Source organism: Oreochromis niloticus, linkage group LG4 (genome assembly GCF_001858045.2).
Source record: "Oreochromis niloticus isolate F11D_XX linkage group LG4, O_niloticus_UMD_NMBU, whole genome shotgun sequence".
Lineage (NCBI taxonomy): Eukaryota > Metazoa > Chordata > Actinopteri > Cichliformes > Cichlidae > Oreochromis > Oreochromis niloticus.
In genome coordinates, this window is record NC_031969.2 from 32512073 (window position 1) to 32533057 (window position 20985).

The following is a 20985-nucleotide window of genomic DNA, read 5'->3' on the forward strand; positions in this document are numbered from 1 at the left end:
CAATTTCTGACTGATTGCCAAAATGTTGCAATCGTTATGAGTCAGTCTGCACCGATGAGCGTGACTCGTCTCTTTGAGACAGGAGACTGAAAGCAAGGATGGAGACTGCCTCTGACTTGCATGCAGCGACTACGTCACTATTTGTGTTTCAGATCTATGAGGTTCAGGCTGGACTCTGAGTGTAAGCAGTCAGTGTGAATTTCTGTGTTGACAGTACACGTTTTGTGATTTTTGCTGATTTATCACAGTTAATCACCATATTGTCACAAACAGACTGCAAGTAATTGCCACCCGGACCCCATTCAGTCACAGACTGGTAGCACTGTTTCCGTCTTATTGCCGTTTTACCACCAAACTTGCTCTGAAGTAGCCAACTGCCTGCGAGTGGTCAAAGACCTGTCTGTTCAGGTTTGCAGGGTCAATAATGTTGATCAGTCTCCAGCCACTGTTTTATCTAGTGTGACTGCAGGAAAGCATGTCTTAGGCATGTTTGGGGGTTACTTATGGAAATTAAATGATAATTCAGACTAATGTTTTTGTGACGCCCCCGATGTAGACGGTGGTCTGGAGAGCTCTGCAGAGGACCAGTGCAATACTTTTAGTCCAGTAAGAAGTGATCAGAACTTTGTTTTTTCAGAAAAAACACTTTTTGTAGAAAAGGTGTAAATGCTTTGTGGCATATGTTACAGTTTTGATTTTATTAGATATTGAGCGTTAAATGACAGGTAGGTAAGGAGAGAGAGTGAGGATGAAAATCAGCTTTGCTCATGTTTGAGGAATTGACTCAGTACATCTGAAAACAGTTCCACGGGGCGCCTGCAGATGATGATTATCGATTTTCCTTATGAAGTTGTCAAGACTGCTCTGTTTAAGTTTCCCAGGTTCATAAAGTTCATCTCTCAAAGAGAAATTTCTCAGAGAAAATCCTCTATGTGCACTGAAACGACCTGTTTTCTTCTCTGTTGTGTTCCATGTGGATTCCTGCAGTGAAAACAGCTCAGGAGGCTCTGACGGACATGCCCCCGAGATCGGATGAGGTAAGGACCTGAAACTGTTTGCACAATCATGTTTGGAGGTCCCCATGAACACAAATTCATTACTGTTAGGGTGAAGACTTCAGTTGGGGTTATAGGCACGTAGGGATTATAAAGGAAGGAAGGAAATGAATGTTTCTGTGTTGTTATTCAGTAGTTGTCTGAATTAAGGCTGCCTGGGCTCGCTGAGCCTGACAGCCTGTAGATAACAGAGATTAATTCAAGATTAGAATGGAGACGTGGGTGTGAAGGCTTACATGGAGGTAATGATGGTATTTTTATCATCCTAAGATGACTTCATTAAAATTAATGTACAGATGGGACACTGTCCTTGGTCCAGCCTGTCACTGCCTCTGAGTCATGGCTTATGAGAGAACAACTAGTGCCCCCTAGTGGAAATCCATGCAAAGTGCACTGAGTCGGAAACACTAGGAAGTGAAGTTTTACCCAAATTTTTTAAGCCTGAAATTAATGGGACCACAACAGCAACACTCAAACGAAATGGATCCAGAGTGTATAAAATACAAAGTATCTATTTTATTTATTCTAGTCATTTAGATGATTTAAAGTGTTTGTTTTTTGTGAATTAAGTAATCGGTGGAACAAAACGTAAACACCATCTTTTTACAGTTTATGACTATAGACAACCACTCATTTGGGGGGGGGGGGGGGCTCATCTTTTCTCTAACCTGTGCCTCCTTGTCTCCTCTGTCCTCCTGACTGTAACCTGCAACTCAGTCTCAGTATGCCAGTTTGAAAGATGTCTCTGTTCCTAATATGACAAAGGGAGAATCAGGGTGCTCATCCTCCTTAATCCCTCCCACCTGAGATGTGAGCAGAGGAGGTGAGGAGGAGATTTGAGGAGAGAGGAGACGAGACAAACACCGTCTAACAAAATGAGCCATCCTCGACTCTGAGCATCATTTTAAATGATGTCAATTAAATATGATGTTTGACACCGCATCATCATAAACTGTTCTGTTGTAGCCACAGCAGTTTTTCATGATCTCAGGTGTAATGGTGCTCGTGACATTTTTATAGTCTCGGCCACTTTTAATTAAATTCACCACGAGGAGCAAAGTGACCGTTTTCAGACCTGGTGTTTTTGCTCATACACAGAAACAATGAAGGAGAAAAAGCTTCATCATCGTTAAAAACTGAAACAAGAATTTAAACAGGCTGTTCAAAGAGTCCTTCTCCCTGCATGGTTTGTACCTCCAGCTGTGCCTCTTTTTTTATACACTAACAATAAAAAGGAACAAAATGAACAACTGAAAACTCACAAACGATGAAAGTTTGTATTTCTGTTGAAGTCTGTACAACTTGTCTTTTATCTGGTTCATTATAAAAGCAATCAGCCCCACTTCAATTCGAAAAAGTGCAGTTATTCTTGTTCACTCAGTGCACATTATGTACTTCATATCCTATATTATGTGTATTTTTCAGGAACTGGACCCAGTGACACTCCACAACCAGGCTCTGTTGAACATGGACACGAAGCCGTCGGAGGGCTTCGAGAAGCTGGCCTTCCTCCTGCAGCAGCCCTCCTTCCCCCCCGTCACCTTTGGAAACCTGCTGCTGCTCTACTGCAAACACGAGGTACGCAGCAGTATTTTATCTGAAGGAGACCAACTACAGCAGCAAAGACTCACACTGACCTGCTAAACCTCAGGTCAAATATGCTTTTCTTGATTTTCTGTCATTTATCTCATGTTCCAGTGGTGGATGTTCATATTAAACATAAGCAAAGTTTCTGATAAAGTCAGTGTAGCGTATGTACAAGTACTCACTGTGGGCCAGAAGCTCAGGCTGCTTTAAACACTCAGTTTTTGTTTCTACTCTTGGCCCTGTGACAGTATATTTCCTTACTATGATCATCACACGCAGCTGCTGTTATAACCTGGTGTTTCTGAGGGTCAGTCAATCAGAAGCAGGTTGTCTTAAATGGCACTAAAAACAGCTTGTGTTTCAGAGAGATGATGAGCTAAGAGGCTCAGTAAAAGGTACATTTTAATAAAAACAAAAATATGTGCATGGAAATTAGAACAATAGGATCCTGGTAATTGTTCCTGTTGCTGTAGCAAACCTGCTGAAGGCTTTTATTCTGCTATAGAAACACATCAATATGAAACGTGCTGTGTTTAGCACTATTTGGACTTTCAGACAGGCTCTTGCTGTGATCCAGCAAACAGTGTGGAAAATAATTTGTCCCACTCCAGCGTGGCTTTAAAGGCTCGTAACAGCTCAGATTAGTTCAGGTAATTAGGTAACTGAAACAAGCAGTTTTAGTTTACAAAAGTTCAGAAAAAAAAACATTTTAAAAAACGTCCACATGGCCAAACAACGCAGGAATCTCAGAAACACGAAGGAGCACGAGGAGGGAAACCAGGTGGAATAACCAAAAACTGAGAAGAAGAAGACACAGCTGAAAATTATCGGGGTGTGGCAAAAAGTTACAGAGGAAGGGAAACAGACAACGACAGGAAGTAGCTGCTGCAGATTACCAAAATAAGACAGAAAGTAACAACAAAGATAATAAATCTCAAGAGAAATTAACCAAGAGAAATCTTTCACAAAAGCATCTGCCAGTTTAAATAAGGAGATGATGAAAGTTTCTGACTTTAAGCATCGATACACAGATCTACTGCTCCAAGACAACAGTTTTACAATTAATGTCTAATTGTAAAATTTCTTTTTCCTCCGTAAATTAAAATTTTCCATTCAGTTAGTTTTAATTGGCAGCCCTATAAACTCTAAACAGCTCCTCTCCCTGACTGCGCTCACGCTGACCTCATTATTCAGAGATTTATTGTGCTGTTCTCCATAAACACCACGACGCCTCTCTGTAGCATGTCAGCAGTTTCCACCAGTGAGCATCCACGCAGGGAGTAACACTGTTTGCAAAGGGATTTGGACTCGTGTGGTGTGAGTTCCAGTGGAAAGAGCTGAAAACAAAGAGCTGCAAGTCTTTCATTAAGATGGCATTAACTTCTCTGCTGGACTTCTCACAGTACTTTGACCTGGCAGCTGATGTCCTGGCAGAAAACGCACATCTCACCTACAAGTTCCTCTCCCCGGTGAGTAACGAGTATCCACAAGAGACCAGCCAGTTGATTTTATTCTAATTAGCACATCTGGTGTAGTGTGGTCTGCACAAATATGACTAGTAATAACAAAAACAATCGTCATCTGTTTCTTTTTCTTTTTCAGTACATGTACGAGTTTCTTGATGCTTTGTTGACCTGCCAGACGGCACCAGAGGAGGTACGGCATAAAACACCTGACACCTTATTAATAGGAAGCTATTTTTAATGCTCTGTATAAAATAAACCAACTGTCCACATGATATGAAACTTTCAGGGCCAAAAAATATATTTAAGCTCTGTTAAAACTCTTCTCATTGTAGAGTTGGATGTCTTGAGACCACTTTTACATGGTCTTGGTCTTGTCTTGGTCTTGCTGTCTCGGTCTTGCTGTCTCAGATCAACATAGTGGTCGGGAGATTTGGAGTCAACAGTATCCATGACACACAACGTAACGTTCAATAATGTGTCATGCGCAAAGCATCAGCTCTAAGAGCCGTGCTTAGAGAGCGCTTTGTAATGAATCAGAAGTGTCGACTCCCATTGAGCGAGAGCCGGCTCATCACTTAATTTCCTTTGGCTGCTCAGCTCTCACACAGTGGCTCAGCTGTGCTCCAATCCCTCCATATTGTGGCCAATCACATGCAAGGATATAGGATAATATCATTATGTGAAAAACAGAGAGGGTGATGGACGCGACAGTCAAGTGGAGCGTGCGTCTGTCCTCTCAGTACGTGAGTCAGACAGTAGACAGCGGTGAGGAGGGCTGTGCGAGTGCATCGCAAAAACACATAAATATGCCTGACACCCGTAAACGAGGCAGCATCTGGCTGCAGTTTAAAGACTTTTTTTGTCTCGGTCTCGTCTCGACTTTGTCTTGGTCTTGACTCGGTCTGTCTTGGTCTTGGTCTTGGTCTTGGTCTTGGTCTTGTCTTGGTCTCGATACCCTCTGGTCTTGTATTGTCTTGGTCTTGGTTTAGGCGGTCTTGTCTACAAGTCTGTCTCATTGAAATGTCGACTTCCAGCTTGCACTTGGATTCATGTGCAAGATTTTTTTGAGTCTCTTTTTAATGACTGTAAATGAAACAGATTGTTTTGGTGAAGTGGTTGAAATGAGAATTAGCACCTTTACACCTGAGCTGGAAAACAAAGAGAGTGCAAACTCCAGGACGGGGAATGAGTTTCAGTTATGTGAGGGTGTTGTTCACAAGTGAGGTGAAAGGTCAGAGAGGAGACTGACAGATGGACCAATGAGGACGCTGTAGCGGTCCGTTATGGTAAAGAGGAACTGTTTATGGCTCAGTCTACATTCCCTCACCACGAGCTCGGCGTTTTGACTGAAGGCAGCATTGAAGATACATCAGCTTCCTCTGAGGGGTTTCTCGACTCAGCCATAGATGGGATGAGGATATCGGTCATTCAGTTGAGCTGCTGCTCCACATCGAAAGGAGTCAGTCAGGTGATTCAGGCCTCTGACTAGGATAACTCCTGGACCCTTTCTAGGTGCTTCAGGGATATCTAACTGGGAGGAGACCCTAGAGCAGAACCAGGACACTCTAGAGAGGTTTTGTAATTTGGCTGGTTTAGGAACACTTAACCAGCCTCCTAGAAGAACTGGAGGAGGTGGCTGGGAGGGGGAGGTCTTAACACCTATGCTTAGACTGCTGCTGCCACAACCCAGACCTGGACAATCGGCAGAGAATGTATAAAAGGATGAAATTACAAAATAATACTCGTTAGTGCGAGTCCTAGAAACATGAACCATAAATTTCTCAATCTGGAAAGAGTACATTAACCTGCTGAGCTAACCAGTCAACACTGTGAATGAAACACAACTAATGCTGTGGATGACAGTTGGCTGGAAAAGACAGTTTGATGGTTCAGCATCAGATTTGTTTTTGTGTCCGTCATGTTTCATTACCTGCATTCTTTTTCAGGCTTTCAGGAAGTTTGAAGAGATGAACGGAAAACTGGCGGAACAGCTACGCAAGCTAACAAAGCAGGTTGTTTACCTCACGCTTCTCTTTCTGTCTTACTGCACACAGCATTTTCACACTGCCTGTATTTTATTTTGTGGGGTTATATATCAGACATGCTTTTGCTATAGGAGTGGCGCTGTGGGTTAAGTCAGAACCATGAAAAGTGGTTTGGAGGCTGGTTGCAAAGGAGCTTGCAGGATTGCAGCTGATCTTGACGATTTCTTGCAGGACAGGATTGAATACAAATAAAATGTCTGTGTGAATCACTCATCTTCTTCAAGCTGCAGGAAACCAGGCTGGCTCGAGATGAGGAACTGCAGAAGAAAGCTGTGCAGGACTTCGAACTGATGCAGGAAAAGTGAGGACACGCAAACATAAACACACTAAGTCATGTTTTCATTTCCTCAATGGAAACAAAGCAAAGTCAGTAACAGAGGATTACTTTTTGATTGGCCGCATCTCTCACAGGTACATCGTGGTCCTCATGGCTCAGGCTAAGATCTACTGGAACCGCGAGAACTTCCAGATGGTGGAGAAGATTTTCCGGAAGTCGGTGGAGTACTGCAACGATAACGACACCTGGAAGCTGAACGTGGCTCATGTGCTCTTCATGCAGAACAAGTACAAGGAGGCTATCGGCTTCTACGAGCCCATCGTCAAGAAGCACTACGACAATGTGAGTGCTTTAGGGCGGATTATTACCTGCCTGTTCACCTGTGGGCACCAAATGATGACAGTGTGACGTCAGCGCTAAAAGCTGACAGTGTGCCTTTTTGTCCAGGTGGAGCAGTGTAACATACAGGAGTGTCCCTGCAAGTGCAAACCATCGGTAAACAAAAAACAGACCAAACACCTGTTTCTCTGCCTCTGCAGTTTCTATCTGTGCATGAATCTGCTGTTTAGTATGATGGTTTGCAGTGGTGTTTCTGATGTTGTACAACTTCAGATAGTCACATGGCTGAAGGTCTGGAGTGTTTAACAGAGCACACTAACACTGGGGAATAAAGAGGTTTTTAGGGTGTTTTCACACCTGTGCTTTTTAGTCCGTTCAATTCAAACTCTTGTTCGTTTTGGTGCGGTTGGTTTGTGCAGGTGTGAACGCAGTAATTGCACCAGTGTTGACCAAAGAGCATTTGTTTTATGGTGTGAACATGATCCAACCTCGATCTGAGCCAAAACTAGCTGTACATTGTAGGTTTTAGCTAAAAACTTCTCCATGCTCCGTTCAGTAGTCCAGAGCAAAGCACCTTCTTCCTGTATTTACTTTTGTTTCTCTCACCTCAGACACATCTGGCCAATCAGTAGACTGAACATTCTCATGTGGTTTGTAGTGACGCAAGAAAAGAAACCAAACCCTGAAAAAAAGCTACAAGTTTACCAACCCAGCTGATTCGGACCAGAGTAAACGGACTATAGCTGTGAAAACACCCGCAGTTTTCTTATATGTTCCAGTTCAGATTTAAACTCACATCAGTGGGATAATTTAAAGGTTCTGCTGCTGACTGAAAAGATTTCCTGTGAAATCAGTGGTCGAGCCTCTGATCCATGTTTGTGTTTGCTTCTGTAGATCCTGAACGTGAGCGCCGTGGTCCTAGCCAACCTGTGCGTGTCCTACATCATGACGAGCCAAAACGAAGAGGTAACGTACAGACAGGGTCACTGTCAGCCCAAAGCTGTTTCTATATGATTTCTATCCAGAAGAACACGTTTATAACACATATGAAAGAAATGAAACTTACAAAAAGCATTGCTTTAAAAAGCAGAGACACTCAGATGAGACAAAAGAGGTCAAAACTTCCATTAGAAATAGTAATGTCTATGAAATAAATTAATTACCCTATTCCAGTTTAATGTCCCTTCCCACTGTAGAGAAAAACGATGAAGCAGCATTTATATGCTGATAGAAGACTGAATTAATGTCCACTGGGATGTCCTCCTAAAGAGAGAGGGAGCACAGAGTCTGCATAAAACTGAAGCATATCTGTTCAGACACATGCACACATATAGTTATTGTACTCATCCTGTGTGATGGCCACTGTCACTGTTGATTCTTTGTTATATAGTAAAGCCACAGCAGAAACTATTTTATCTCCAGACTGATGGTGATAGAATAAACAAAAAGCCGGGCATGGAAACATGTTGAAATCCAGCAGTGCTGTTAGACTGCCTGAACGTTCAGAGCTCCAGCTCCAGCCTTTCCCTGCTGGGAGTCTGATCAGGTCCCTGTGTGAGACTTTCATCCAAACTCTAGCTTCACTATCCAGGATGGATGACTTTTTTGGGGGGAGCTTTTAGCCTTTGTTGTGATTAAAGGCTCATTATTATGACGGACAGTCTGAGAGTAGACAGGTAAGGTGTAAGGAAGAGCAGCAAATGGCCCAGGCCAGAATCGAGTATCTGCAATAGCAGGACAGCATCTCTCGGCTAACACAGTCTTCTAACTTCTCTGACTCTGATGAGCTCTGCATGTCGTCCCGGTTTAACAGGCTGAAGAGCTGATGAGGAAGATTGAGAAAGAAGAGGAGCAGATCTCCTACGACGACCCCGACAAAAAGGTCTTTCACCTCTGCATCGTCAACCTGGTCATCGGGTGAGTCCCACACTCGGATCCTGATTACACAGGAAGAGCTTTATGGGGACAGTCAGCAGGTATTTACTGTATTCTTCAGTTGCAATGAAAGGGCGTTACTATGCAATCAGAAATCAGTCCTAAGTATTTTATTTTGTATCATTTCTGATGTGAAGGTTAGAGAGGAAGAAGAAAAAAGTCCTGCTATCATCAGTAAGATCATCTCTGTGAAACCTTTTTTTGCACACTTGTGTTTTGTCTTTCAGGACGCTGTACTGTGCAAAGGGAAACTACGACTTTGGTATCTCCCGTGTCATCAAGAGCCTGGAGCCTTACAACAAGAAGGTCAGACATTTTTCCACCGATTGTATCAGTCAGATACAAAAGATCACAGAGTCCTTTGGGTCACCAAGGCAGACCCCAACGTCATCTCCTACTGCCCAGTTTAATGCCCCTGATGTTTGACTGGCTCCCAGTGCCTACAGCTAAGAAAAGAAAATCAAGCAGGTCACCCTGGTGATCCTCACACTGTGAATACAACACTCAGAAGATTTTGGCTTAGTCCAGCTGCAAGATTCCAGTACTTTTGTAATCACGATGATGATTCAACCGAGCGATCAGCTTCAGTGAGAGAAGAGGGGCCGACTGTGCTTCCGCTCAGGAACACTTTAAGTCCCCCTCCGCAGTCCTGCTTCTTGGACTGCAGCTGATTGGCCATCTGTTGGGAGAGTGAGCCTCCAATCAGAGCCTGGTGTTGGTGTAAGGGCTGGGGCTCTGACTGAACTTTCAGATTAGTAACGACGGGCTCATCTGAGTAAATCAGTGCTGGATGGCATTGTTCTTACAGATGGATGAAAAAAAAAAAGAAAACTAAAATCTTGTTTCTTGATGATTTTTCCTTTTCCCACACAAAAACGAGCAGGGCTCGTACAGACCACGTACTTCTGTGTCATTTAACACTGGAAGGACACACAGCAAAATAAACAGAGTGCAAGCCTTTAATGGCTTTGATGGAAAAACACAGCCACAGTGAGCATGCTTGGTGGCCCGGGCCCAAACCAGCCCCACCTTTCTGTGAACCCACCAGCTGCAGGAGGAGCAGCAGGAGGCACAGGAACAAACAAGCTTCATGGAGGTTTTTTAATATGCTTAACACCCGGACAGTCTTCTTCGCTTCCATGTCCACGTTCATGGTTATAGATTAGAGACTCATGCATGTAGTTTTAGATTAAGACTTAAAAAGAGAACCATGCACATGCACAGTTTTATCAAAAGCAGTCCTATGAACATTTCATCCTTCATGGTTTAGTTTTATTCATAAATCTGCAGCTTCTGTGAAATCTGACTCCACTTACAGCTTGTTTGTACAGTCTGATGAAATCTAACCATGCTTTAGCTTAATTTAATATTAAATGGAGATAATCCCAATTGCAGTGTTCGGATTTTGTGTCCAAAGATTAAAAAATATCTGAACAACAAATAGTCCTGCAGGACTCTGTTTCCGAGCACCTTCTCCGAGGCCGAGCTGCTTTTTTTGGGAACCTTTTGATCCCGTTCAGTCACAACATCAGCAGAGTCCAGCTGCAGCTGAGTCCACTAAAATCCAGCTGAGAACACAAGCCGTCATCCTGAGCATCTCGTCTCTCATCCCCTCCAACAATCACCATCCAGTCACATCCACAGTAAAAGCAGAGAGCACTACAGGAATGTGAAACCTGGCACGATGCACGCCGGCTTCTCGTCTCTGGTTACTTAATTTTAATTTATTTATTTAAAAGGGACAGTGCAGTTTAACATAGTTCAAGTGCAAGACATGAGACTGATGTACCGCACATAGGTTTATAGCTACTGCTAATTTTCAACAATTGTCCCTTGTTGGGCTTACAGTCTAAATAAATACATATTACAAATCATTCACTTCAAATCATTTTATACAGGAAACCGTCCTGTGTGGTTAAACTGTCATGACTACAGCTTACAATCTTCACTAAACAAATACTGCTGGCAGGAGCTGAGACGTTCAGTCTGGTTATATGTTGTTCATCTGTTTTGTTTATGTGTAGCTGGGAACGGACACATGGTTCTACGCCAAGCGCTGTTTCCTGTCCCTGCTGGAGAACATGTCCAAACACATGGTCATGCTGAGGGACACCGTGGTACAGGAGTGCATTCAGTTCCTGGAGCACTGCGAGGGTGAGCAGCCGTCACAAACACGCCTGCAGAAATATCTCGAGAACACACCAGTGTGACGACACACTTAATGGGTTTACTCTGTTTTTTCAGATTAAAATGTTCGTGTACAGGTTCCAGTTTTTAGTGATTGTTAAAGTTTTGGTGATAGCTTAGTATCTTTAGACTCTTCACACAGTTGGAAACTGACCACAGCTCCAGTCCTCTTCAGCTCTGAGAAAGCAACATGGTGGCAACTTAAACTGCTAATGTTGATGCTTAGGGTTATAAAAAGTCCAGAAGTCAGCAGGTGCTCCATTCAGCCACCTGCTGATATGAGCCTCTGACGTTTATCCAAAACACACTTTTTGAAGTTTTCCTGAGTGAATTATCAGGAATCGGATCACATTCAGGGTGTCACTGCTTGTTTCTGGTCCTCTGCGTCACAGACATTTAACTGCTGCACATTATTCAAACTGTGATCGATCCATCACAGTCACGCTGGGACTTTAGGTTGTTTAGCTGGAGTGTAAAATTGTTTGCAGTGTTTCCATTTTAAATGTTCATGTTGATACTTCCTGTACTGTGGTAAAAAAGTAATTTTGTACTCCGAATGCTCTGACCGACTGTTTTCTTCGCTTTCCTGCAGTTTACGGGAAGGAGGTGCCGGCCATCATCGAGCAGCCTCTGGAGGAGGTCCGCATTCACATCGGCAAGAACACCGTCACCTACGAGGCTCGGCTTCTCAAGGCCCTGTTCTATGAGGTGATTGGTTGGAACAAGTGACATCACAAAGGTGTTACCGGCTGAGTTATGACAGTTTAATAAGTTCCACAGAAACTTGGTTTAAAAGACGGTCAGAACACAGTGACGTGTTTCTGTGGAGCCTTCGTCTGGCTTCTCTGCGCTGGGACGTGATCTCAGTGAGCAGATCTGATATAATCACAGTTAATGGACTGCATTTATCATCACTATGAACACAACGGTTTGTAGAACAGACCTTAGTTTTATTGGTTATGTTTATTTCACTAACATAAACATACATGATGACAGTAATGTAAGTTCATCTCCATGCATTGGGTTCATGCAGGTCCTCTGCAGCCGGTGCTCCCGACTCTGTTTGTCGATTAAATACGTGTGAAAAACAATATGATTTAAAGTAAATAAAGATATTTTTAGAACTAAATCTCAAGCTTTCCACCAGGAAAACAACCTGGGCGGACTCTGATGTTTTTTCTTAAAGTAAATGTAAATATGTGATTTAAATAGAGATGCTCCAATCAGCGTTTTTAGCTTTATATAGACTTTAAAAAACATCCTGCAGATTCGAACATCAAAGATCCTCGAATCTCTGACCACACCACGCTGCGTCCTCTGTGTTTTTCACTCACTGCAACTACAAGTTTCTCCTAAAGAGGCTACAGCAAAGAAAAAACACTGTTTTGTGGCCACAATGTCGCTGATGCACAGGGGTTAGAGTGGGATTTGGCTGGTGGAGGGGTATATTTCCTGGGTCTTTACCGTACAATATAAAGCGCCTCTTGTTGTGATTTGGCCCTATAAATTTATATATATAAAACTGCATTGAATTAAATTAATTCAATGCAAAAAAATAATTAAACTCACCACTTCATAACTCAGGGCAAACCTTTGGGCTCTTTTGTATAAAAACTTTTAGCTGTGTATTTTCAGTTCCCAAACTCTGAACATAAAACATAAAGACAAAGCATTTTTTTCCTGCTGTGCTCTCAGCTGAAAACATCGGGACCAGCTCTGCCCTCGTCACCGTTACAGCTCAGTGTGGGACTTACAATATCAGCACTGTAAATTTCAGACAGCACTTTCTGTGGACTCCCCTCCTGTAGTGATGGCTAAATGCTGAAGTATTAAGATTCCAGTCCTATTGTGTGCATGAACTCTGACACAAATGGAAGGATTGAAGGCTCAGAGCGCTCGCAGCCGTGTGTCACCTTCTGATCGGTTGAGGTGGGAGCAGCTGGAAGCAAAGCCGATCTGCATTAAAAATGAACTCACTTGATATTAAAAGCTGCCGATCAGATGTAATCACTCATTAACTGGAGGTGGGCTTTCAGGATCCCCGTGGCCCACTTTAACCCCTGGAGCCAGAAAATATTTTGTGATGACCTTGAAAAGTCTAATGAATCCAAATCTCATCCTCCAAAACCCTCATTTACATTTTACCATGGTCCTACTCATCGAGTACGCCATCCTTTTTTATGATTGGAGCATCACTACTGTTTAGGTTTGATAATAATAATAGTAAAAAATCAGCTTTATTGTTATAGTCACAAAATCCAACATGACTGAAAATAAAGCTTTAGTTTCCACATCCCAGCTTTGCATTAGGCGTTTTCATCATGTTAACACTACGTTCTTAAAGCAACATGTGGTGTGGAGAGTCTGCCTCATTTCACCAATGACGAAAGTCTCTACCTGATGATCTACAGTGTTTTGTCTCGTGTGTGCGCCCCTCAGGAGAGCGGCCTCTTCGTAATGTCCTGTTCTGTCAGGTAGTAGTTCAGGTATCCTCCCAGAGCACCGACCGCCACCGCCGTCATGTGACTGGAACAGCCGTCTGGCAGATGAAAAATAACAGAGTTTATTAGACAATAACAAAACCCCCAAACTAAATCAGATGAAGTACTTTTCAAATTTTCAGCATATGAGCTCCAAGAGCTCTGCATCCAACTGCATTTTTAATCTGACCTCCGCTGAATTCACAACAGCAACGTTGTTCAGATTTCCTCCAAACCTACAAAACGAAGCTGAGAAACTGTTTCCTGTAACAAGCTTCTTTAGCCACAGTGGCTGAAGATGAGCTGATGTGATTGTTACGATCCTGTCATGGTTCTGGGTCATTTGATCCAGCTCTGAGTTTATTGTGTTTTTGTGATTCCTGAGATGTTATGATTGAGTTTTCTATCGTTTAGTATTGCGTTTAGTCCTTTCCATGTCACTGAGTTATTGCTCATTTCTGGTTTATGTTCTCTGGTCTGTCAAGTCCCTTTTGTGCCTTTGTCGTCTTGTCTCCTGTGAGAATCTGTCTTGTCGTCTGTGTTTGCGTTTCGGTGTCTATCGCTCCCTCGCCCTCTGTGTATGTCTTAGTCGGGTCGTTGTTTTTCGTCTCCCTTCCACATGTTCCCCTCCTTGTGTTTCACTCCACGTCTCCCCTGTCAGTCGTGTGCGTCCATGTTTGTTGTCCCCAGCCTGTCTTGTCTCTCGCCCTCTCGGTGTCTCTCACTTCCTCTCTCTCTCCCTCCATGTCTCATCTCCGTTAACTGTTTGTGTCTCGTCCCATTGTCTCCCTAGTCTGTCTTGGTCCCATGTGCGTTCCTTCCTCCCAGCCCGTGTCATGCTGCATGTTTTAGTCTGCGTCTTAGTGTGTTTCCTGTTTTATTTTGACAGTTTGCTTTCCTGTGTTCAGTGTGTTCAGGTTTGCTTCCTCCCTGTCTCGTCACGCCTAATTCGTCCCAGCTGTGTTCCCCGTGTGTTTCTGCTTCTCCTAATCACCCTCGTGTGTGTGTGTGTGCATATATATTGTGTCAGGTTCCTCTAGTCTCTTGTCCAGTTATTCCTCTTCTCTTTCCATGTCCAAGTTCTTAGTTTCATGTTCGTGGTTCATGTTTAAGGTTCCCTGTGTTTAGTTTTCCCAGTTAGTCTAGCTAGTTTAGTTCTATCTCCGTTCGCCTTTTGCTTCTGTTTTTGTGCAGCCTATGAATAAAGTGGCTCGTTTTTTGTTAAGTCTGCATTTGGGACCGCCTCATCATCACTTCACACGTTCTGCAGCTGCAGGCCATGAAAGATCCTCAGCTGAGAAAAATTTAAACGGACCTGGAAGTATCTTCTCCCTCCTCTTCACTCTCCTGTGAGGCTGCAGCTGTTCCAGCAGCTCGTCTCCAATGATCTGTGAGATGATGCTCTCTGAGGAGAACAACAGAGAATGAACTGCCCATCCATCCGTTCACAATCACTGCCCAGAAATCAGTAATTTACTACAGATAAATACAGATAATTGATTCTTATGTAATCCACATCAGTAATTAGGAGGTGATTTTTTTTTTAAACTAATTTCTTTCAAAATACATCAAATGGCAAATGGGTTAATACATCAGTACAGTGCATATAAAAAGTTTATTATTCATTGTATTTAAATAGATATTTAAATATATTTATTATGTATCTTATTACATAATTACTACTTGCTGAACTTAAGTGATTTAATGGTTCAGGGCAGCTGAAATATGGTGTTCCTCAAGGAAGTATTCTAGGTCTTCTTCAGTTTTTATTATGCATACTCTTGGGCAGCATTATTATTCACCAGCATGTAAAATTATCAGTGGTATGCAGATGACAACATGAAATCCCAGATCCCTGACTACCACTTCACACATTATTTTTATTAAAAGTTTTCATGAAAAACAAGCAAAAAATTCTATTTGCAGTCTTTGTTTCCTGGTCTGTCCAAAGAAATCAAGAAATAAATAATAAAAAAAATTTTAGAAACTGTATTTCTGGAGTGCTGAAATATGCTTCTATAACAAATTATTGTAATTCGTCAATTGCTTTATTTCTCAAGAAATCTGCAGGTAATTCAGATCCCGTGCAGGTTTTTCACTGATATAACATCAGACAGAGATCCACTCACCCCATTACTTGTATGAATGCACAGTCAACACATAAAAAACCTGCATATTCTTGCATCAGTGGCCATCTTTGTTTCATTAAGACCTCTAAGATACACCGTTGCTATATTTCTGAGGTCTGACATATTTGGTCTTTTTGACTAAGAACATACATTTCAGCAGACTGTAGCAGGTTTTATGGTACTCACTGTCTCTCCCAAAGCAGCCCACCTCCTCGTCCTGCAGCCTCAGAATGTGCTGCAGCCAGTCGGCTTTGTGGAAGTCAGAGAATCCAGACAGTCCACAAATCAGGACTGCCAACACAGAGAGGAAACTCAGAAACAAATTTATTTACAGTTGACTGCTCATGATTTATAATCATCAAATGTTTAAGAAATGTAAATATTTTTAGTTTATCTCTTCCAAAAGGAGACATCAATATTTGACAATATGGTTTTCACATAACCATATATAACCATATCATCACCGTTTTCGATCATTTTTATGAGTTTATCATAATTAGTCATTTATATTTATAAATTAATTAATTTTTGAGCTTTTTTGAAAGCATGAAAATATAAAAATATGAGTAAAGACATTTTTTTAAATATGGGAATTCACTTTGCTTCATGATGCTTAAATTGCGTGCTGGAATAACAATGGATCAGGAAAATGTCGATACTCACTGTTTTCGATGAAGATGTCGACCATCTGTTCAGTCAGACCGTTTTTGATGTCCTGGTTGGTCTTCATCATGTTGGAGCAGAAGATCCTCTGGTAGTTCTGTTCAGTCATGTTTGCTCTGGATGCTCGTGTGTCACCTTTCAGCAGATTAGTGCAGCCTTTCTGAAATGGAAATACCAAACGGTCAAACTGTGAAGCTCATAAATTCCCCTCATACTGAAATCTGTAATGGTCCTCGCTACTTTAGATAATCAAATATTTCTAACAGTAGTTTTGCCACCTGCGGTGTTCCCCAAGGCTCTGTCTTAGGCTCTCTACTGGTCTCCCTTTAAGAGAGCTTTTTATTGATTGGCTGCCCATTATAAACAGAATATTTTGAAGAGCGGGTGGGTGGGGCTTCTGTGCTCACAGCTATGGCTCTACAGCCCAGTGTTTAGAGCAGTCTACAGCCTGAGCTTTTGGCTCAGTATTTTACTGGGAAAAACATACAAATGTAAAGACTCTTAATGAAAATTCTTAATGAAAATGTAATGAGTCTTACCAGGAAGTAAAAGATTTAAAATACAGTTTGGGCAGCGATAGGCAGCATTTATCTGGTATTTTGATTTAAACCAGAGGTTCTGCAGATTGAGCCGATATGCAAACTCCACACAGGAGGATCATATCTGGATTTGAGCCCCTCCTTCTGTGAGGCTTCCTAAAATGAGGTCGTTTCTTTCTCCAAAATGCTTTCCATTTGTGAGTGTTACACACATCTATGGGTCTTTGAATGGTTTTACATGTTGTTTCCATCTTTGTTTGCTCACCATTTTTCCGATCATGAAGTAGAGAAGCTGGTGGGACAGAGAGTAGTGTGGACACCCAAAACGAGTCATGGTGTCCCGGCAGGGCTTGGTGACGATGCATGGCGTCCCATTCATCTTCCTGTCCGAACACACACACACGTCTCAGGCAGGTGAGTGTCCTCACCTCAGCTAACAGGTGTTATTACCTTCATACATAATTGCACAGCAGTGAAAAACAATCCAAACTACTGGCAGTTACAGTGAGATAAAGAACCTTATTTTTAGTGTAAATCAGCATATTTAAAGTTAAAAAACAGGCTGAGGCCAGTGAGTAATTGGCACAGTCCAACAACCCAAATGTAGGGGAACCAGCACAGTAAAGAGCCTCTGAAGCCGGACTCTTTGGGGTGTTGGTGTGGGTTCATACCAGGTTCCCAGCAGCAGGGTCAGACATTTGTCACTGAGCTGCTCGTCGTAACACTCAGTTGTCATGGTGGAGGGATAAACCAGGCTGGGATCTGTGGTGTACCATTCCTGAGGAATCAGCCAGAAACTCCACGACAACAGGGGCTCGAACTCTTGAGAGGAGAATGCAAGAAACGCACAACTGTTAAAATCTGCCAGGATCTCAACAAACCTCACCTGCACGTCTGTGCAGCACCTGTCTGCTCATTTCTCTCAAGTCAGATATTTAAATAATGTAATTAAACCTTAATCAACACATCGTGATGATTAAAAACATAATTAAATACAAATCTAACTCAAAAAACAGCCCCTATAAGTTCAAACAGTCTTTAAATAAGCTCCTCCTCTTTCAGCAAACACCTACAGAAGATGTCACAGCAGTGAAACTGAAATTTGTCTCTTAGCCTTCTGACTGTTTGTTGTGTCTGTTCTCGATGTTGTGTTCACTCACCTGTAGTGTGTTTCAGTGTCACTTTTGAAAAACAACTTTTTAACATCACTGACACTTTTACCTTCATAAATATGAGGTGTGATAATAAAAAATAAATATCTGAGACTGCCCTGAGCCTTTTCATGTTTTAATATCTGAAAAAATTTCTTCCACATAAAGACCATAACAGCTCCAAGAATTAACCACTAAATGGATCAGCATTGTACCTGCAGACTTTTGGGACATGGAGTCTGAAAGTCTCACCTCTGTAGTATTTTGGGTCGTCCTGTTCCAGTGCAGCGTTAGCCTTCTCCAGACTTTGGTCGAGACGTCTGACCAGAGCGACGGCGGTGGTTCTCTGAGCCCAGCTGACCGGGTCGGTGTGAGGCCACGTCCGGACCGCCTCCTTCAGCTCAGCTGAGACAAGAACAGGAAGAAAGAGTTCATTCGTAAAATAAAAGAATCACTTGAATATTTTTATTTGTCTGAAAGGATATAAGTGTACTTTTATTATGGTTTTAATTTCCTCTGCCTGTGTCCTCCGGTGGATGGACCCTCTTTCGGTTTACTTCCTGTTTTATTTTGAAAGGTAGGCCCTTATTTGGTTTTCTGCTCTGTTACTATCTTCCTTTGTTCTTTTTCATGCCCTCCCGTTTGTCTTTGTGTTTTCCCTCTTTTGGCTTACTTCCTGTTTTATTTCAAAGGTGAGCTCTTCAGTGTTTTTACTTCAGCCTCAGTCACACACACCTGCAGACCAGCCAGCAGCCTTCTGGTCTCAATATTACCTGACCGGCTGGGTCTAGGTGAAATCAGCTGCATATGCAAAGAGGTCAGCTGCACAGAAGCCTCTGTGTGACTGCTTTGGTTGCCAACAGGTTTGCAGGTGTAGCTCCTGTGTGACATCATGTCCATCTCTCTAAATCTGGAGCGGGCTGAGTTTGTCAATTCTGACTTACATCCACCGAGGTCTTCAAGGTCAGCTTCATGATTGATTGATGGAAAACTGACAAAAAGCCTTATAAGTTAGAAACTGTGATTCTCACAAGACTGCGGTGTATTGTCAACATACAGAAAATATAAAGGTTCAAATTATGTCACTTCACGGACACAGTCTGTGTCTAAAATGAGAAAAGCAAGCAGATGTTGAATACTGAGCTGTTACTTTCTGCTGTTTTCTGTTTCATAAAGAGCAGAGCAGCTGTTGCACATCTGCATTTATGAGAAAAGATAATAAAGCATGAAGATGATCTCTGCTGGACAAACTGTGAGAGCTCTGTGTGGAAACACGGCCTCACATTAAAGTCAGTTCACTTTCCTGGTGAGAAAACAAACCACGGCAGAAACGATTTAGCCAAACGTGGCCGGCGCAGCTTCAGTCAGTGTTGTGTCATTTAGCGAGCTTTAATCTGCACCTTTTTAATAATGTTACACATGGAAGACCCTGACTCGTCTGCAGACACTCGCGGACTGCTCGCTGAGAGGTGGTGAGACCTGAAAACAGTGTGACGCAAACCAAAACAAAGACCGTTTGTCTTCAAAGTTGCTGAAACCAACAAGATTTAAATGCTTGTCACTGTGGAGCGGACTAAAATATCAGAGCCACAGCTCAAACTGTCACACGCTTCCTTTTTATTTGTCCTTACAGCATCAAATGTTCACATTAAAAAAATGTGTAACGTGACCTACTGTAAGCGACTTTACAGTTTAATGCTGCGCAGATTGCTGCCCCTCAGCAGGCACCCAGAAGCTGGCCACTCAGAATATTAAATGCTGTGAGGAAATACTGACCATCATTTTATCCTCTGTGCTCTGAATACACATGATAGACAGGATCGCAGACTTCCCACTTCAGCTCTTTAAGAAGCTACGGCCACAAAATCAAAGTTTTGGGGGGGATACACTTTTTATTCTGGAAATGTTCATCATTTGTTTTTGGACAGAAGGGTTAACAAAATAGATTTACTTTATTTTTAGATTGCTTTGGGGTTTCCATTGTCATAAAAACAAATGTCAGAGCAGTAGCTGTACTGGCAGCCCTGTACTTTACTGTATTTTACTGTAAAATAAAACGCAGATCAGTGAAAAGTCTGAGAGTGAAGCAGAAAATGTGTCACTTTCAGGCACTGCGAGACAAAAACCTCTGAGTCGACATTGAGGTTAAAAGCATTTCAGTTTAAAAGCTTTTGCATATTTGTATAACCTGTCTGATCTGCACCTGCATCTCAAATCAGTGAGTTTCACCAAAACAAGCAAACAATAAACAGCTGTTATTCTCCAGATGTTTTCCTGCAGCTGGTAAACAGTCCTACCCTGCAGTATGACGAACCCCACCACTCCGTCCAGGTTGATGTGCTCATGCTGCCGCTCCAGGAAGGACACTCCGCGGGAGAGGCTGCTCAGGATGTCATCGATCACCTCCGCCCGAGAGCCGCACACTGCGGCAAACAGAGCCAGCGCTGCGGCCAGCCGGAGCACCGAAACCCGCATCATCCGGTCTGAGGTTCGGGACAGCTTCAGTCTAGCAGGGAGACCGAGAGAGGCGGAGGAGGACAGCCTGTATCCGCTTTAACACGGGGGGAGGAAAGTCAAGGGCTCAGCATGGGGGGGGGGTATCCATGACGTCAGAGGGGCTATCATCACGAAATTACATTTTATTTTTATTGCCTTTAATTTGAATTATTATTAGAATGAAAATAATACAGCAAGAAAACCTCACCTTACCTCCTAAGAGGATTTAAAGTGATGTGCAGTGAAAACATTTACACATTTATTTAACCGAATCCAAAAAACAAAATTACATTTAAAAAAAAAAGTCAGTTCGTGGCCTGAAAGATGCAACGCATGAAAAACAAAAGCTCTTCAAAAAGTGGAAAATGTACACAGAATAAATAACATATTTCCTTGCAGTTTCCTACAGTGAGGTGAACTTTGTGCAGGATTTTCCAGTGGGGCAGCGCAGGGAGCCACAATATTTGACCACAAAAGGTTAGTATAGAAGATCAGTCTGATTTTAAAATTATTAAGCGGACGAAGTAACAATACGTAAAATAATTTGTCAATAATTTCCTTACAGTGTAAATGTTTTTGTAAATACAACGTACAAAGAAAAATTAGAAATATGAAGGCAGTTTTCTTATTTCAGTA

The 20985-nt window shown here is 42.4% G+C and overlaps 2 protein-coding genes across 3 annotated transcripts in view; one reads left to right on the forward strand and one right to left on the reverse strand.

Annotated features, from left to right (window-relative positions):
- ift70 (intraflagellar transport 70) overlaps window positions 1-12020 on the forward strand; it is a 19740-nt gene extending 7720 nt beyond the window's left edge. The window contains exons 8-20 of one of the 2 annotated variants that reach the window (XM_005469093.4): window positions 988-1037; window positions 2481-2633; window positions 4046-4111; window positions 4245-4298; window positions 6055-6120; window positions 6378-6454; window positions 6565-6772; window positions 6878-6925; window positions 7664-7735; window positions 8583-8686; window positions 8932-9010; window positions 10729-10858; window positions 11484-12020. In XM_005469093.4, coding sequence (XP_005469150.1) covers window positions 988-1037; window positions 2481-2633; window positions 4046-4111; window positions 4245-4298; window positions 6055-6120; window positions 6378-6454; window positions 6565-6772; window positions 6878-6925; window positions 7664-7735; window positions 8583-8686; window positions 8932-9010; window positions 10729-10858; window positions 11484-11620 — 1244 coding nt within the window. In that variant the 3' untranslated portion in view covers window positions 11621-12020. The remainder of the gene's footprint in view (window positions 1-987; window positions 1038-2480; window positions 2634-4045; window positions 4112-4244; window positions 4299-6054; window positions 6121-6377; window positions 6455-6564; window positions 6773-6877; window positions 6926-7663; window positions 7736-8582; window positions 8687-8931; window positions 9011-10728; window positions 10859-11483) is intronic. The other variant, XM_003442477.5, reaches the window with a different exon arrangement.
- lg4h16orf89 (linkage group 4 C16orf89 homolog) lies at window positions 11796-20425 on the reverse strand. The gene is made up of 8 exons (XM_005469092.3): window positions 20151-20425; window positions 18106-18258; window positions 17374-17524; window positions 16968-17085; window positions 16164-16323; window positions 15687-15791; window positions 14687-14776; window positions 11796-13430 (listed from the first exon to the last, which is right to left on the reverse strand). The coding sequence occupies exons 1-8, from the start codon at window positions 20329-20331 to the stop codon at window positions 13327-13329; spliced, it is 1062 nt and encodes a 353-aa protein (XP_005469149.1). The 5' UTR covers window positions 20332-20425; the 3' UTR covers window positions 11796-13326.
- Between the last annotated feature and the right edge of the window lie 560 nt (window positions 20426-20985).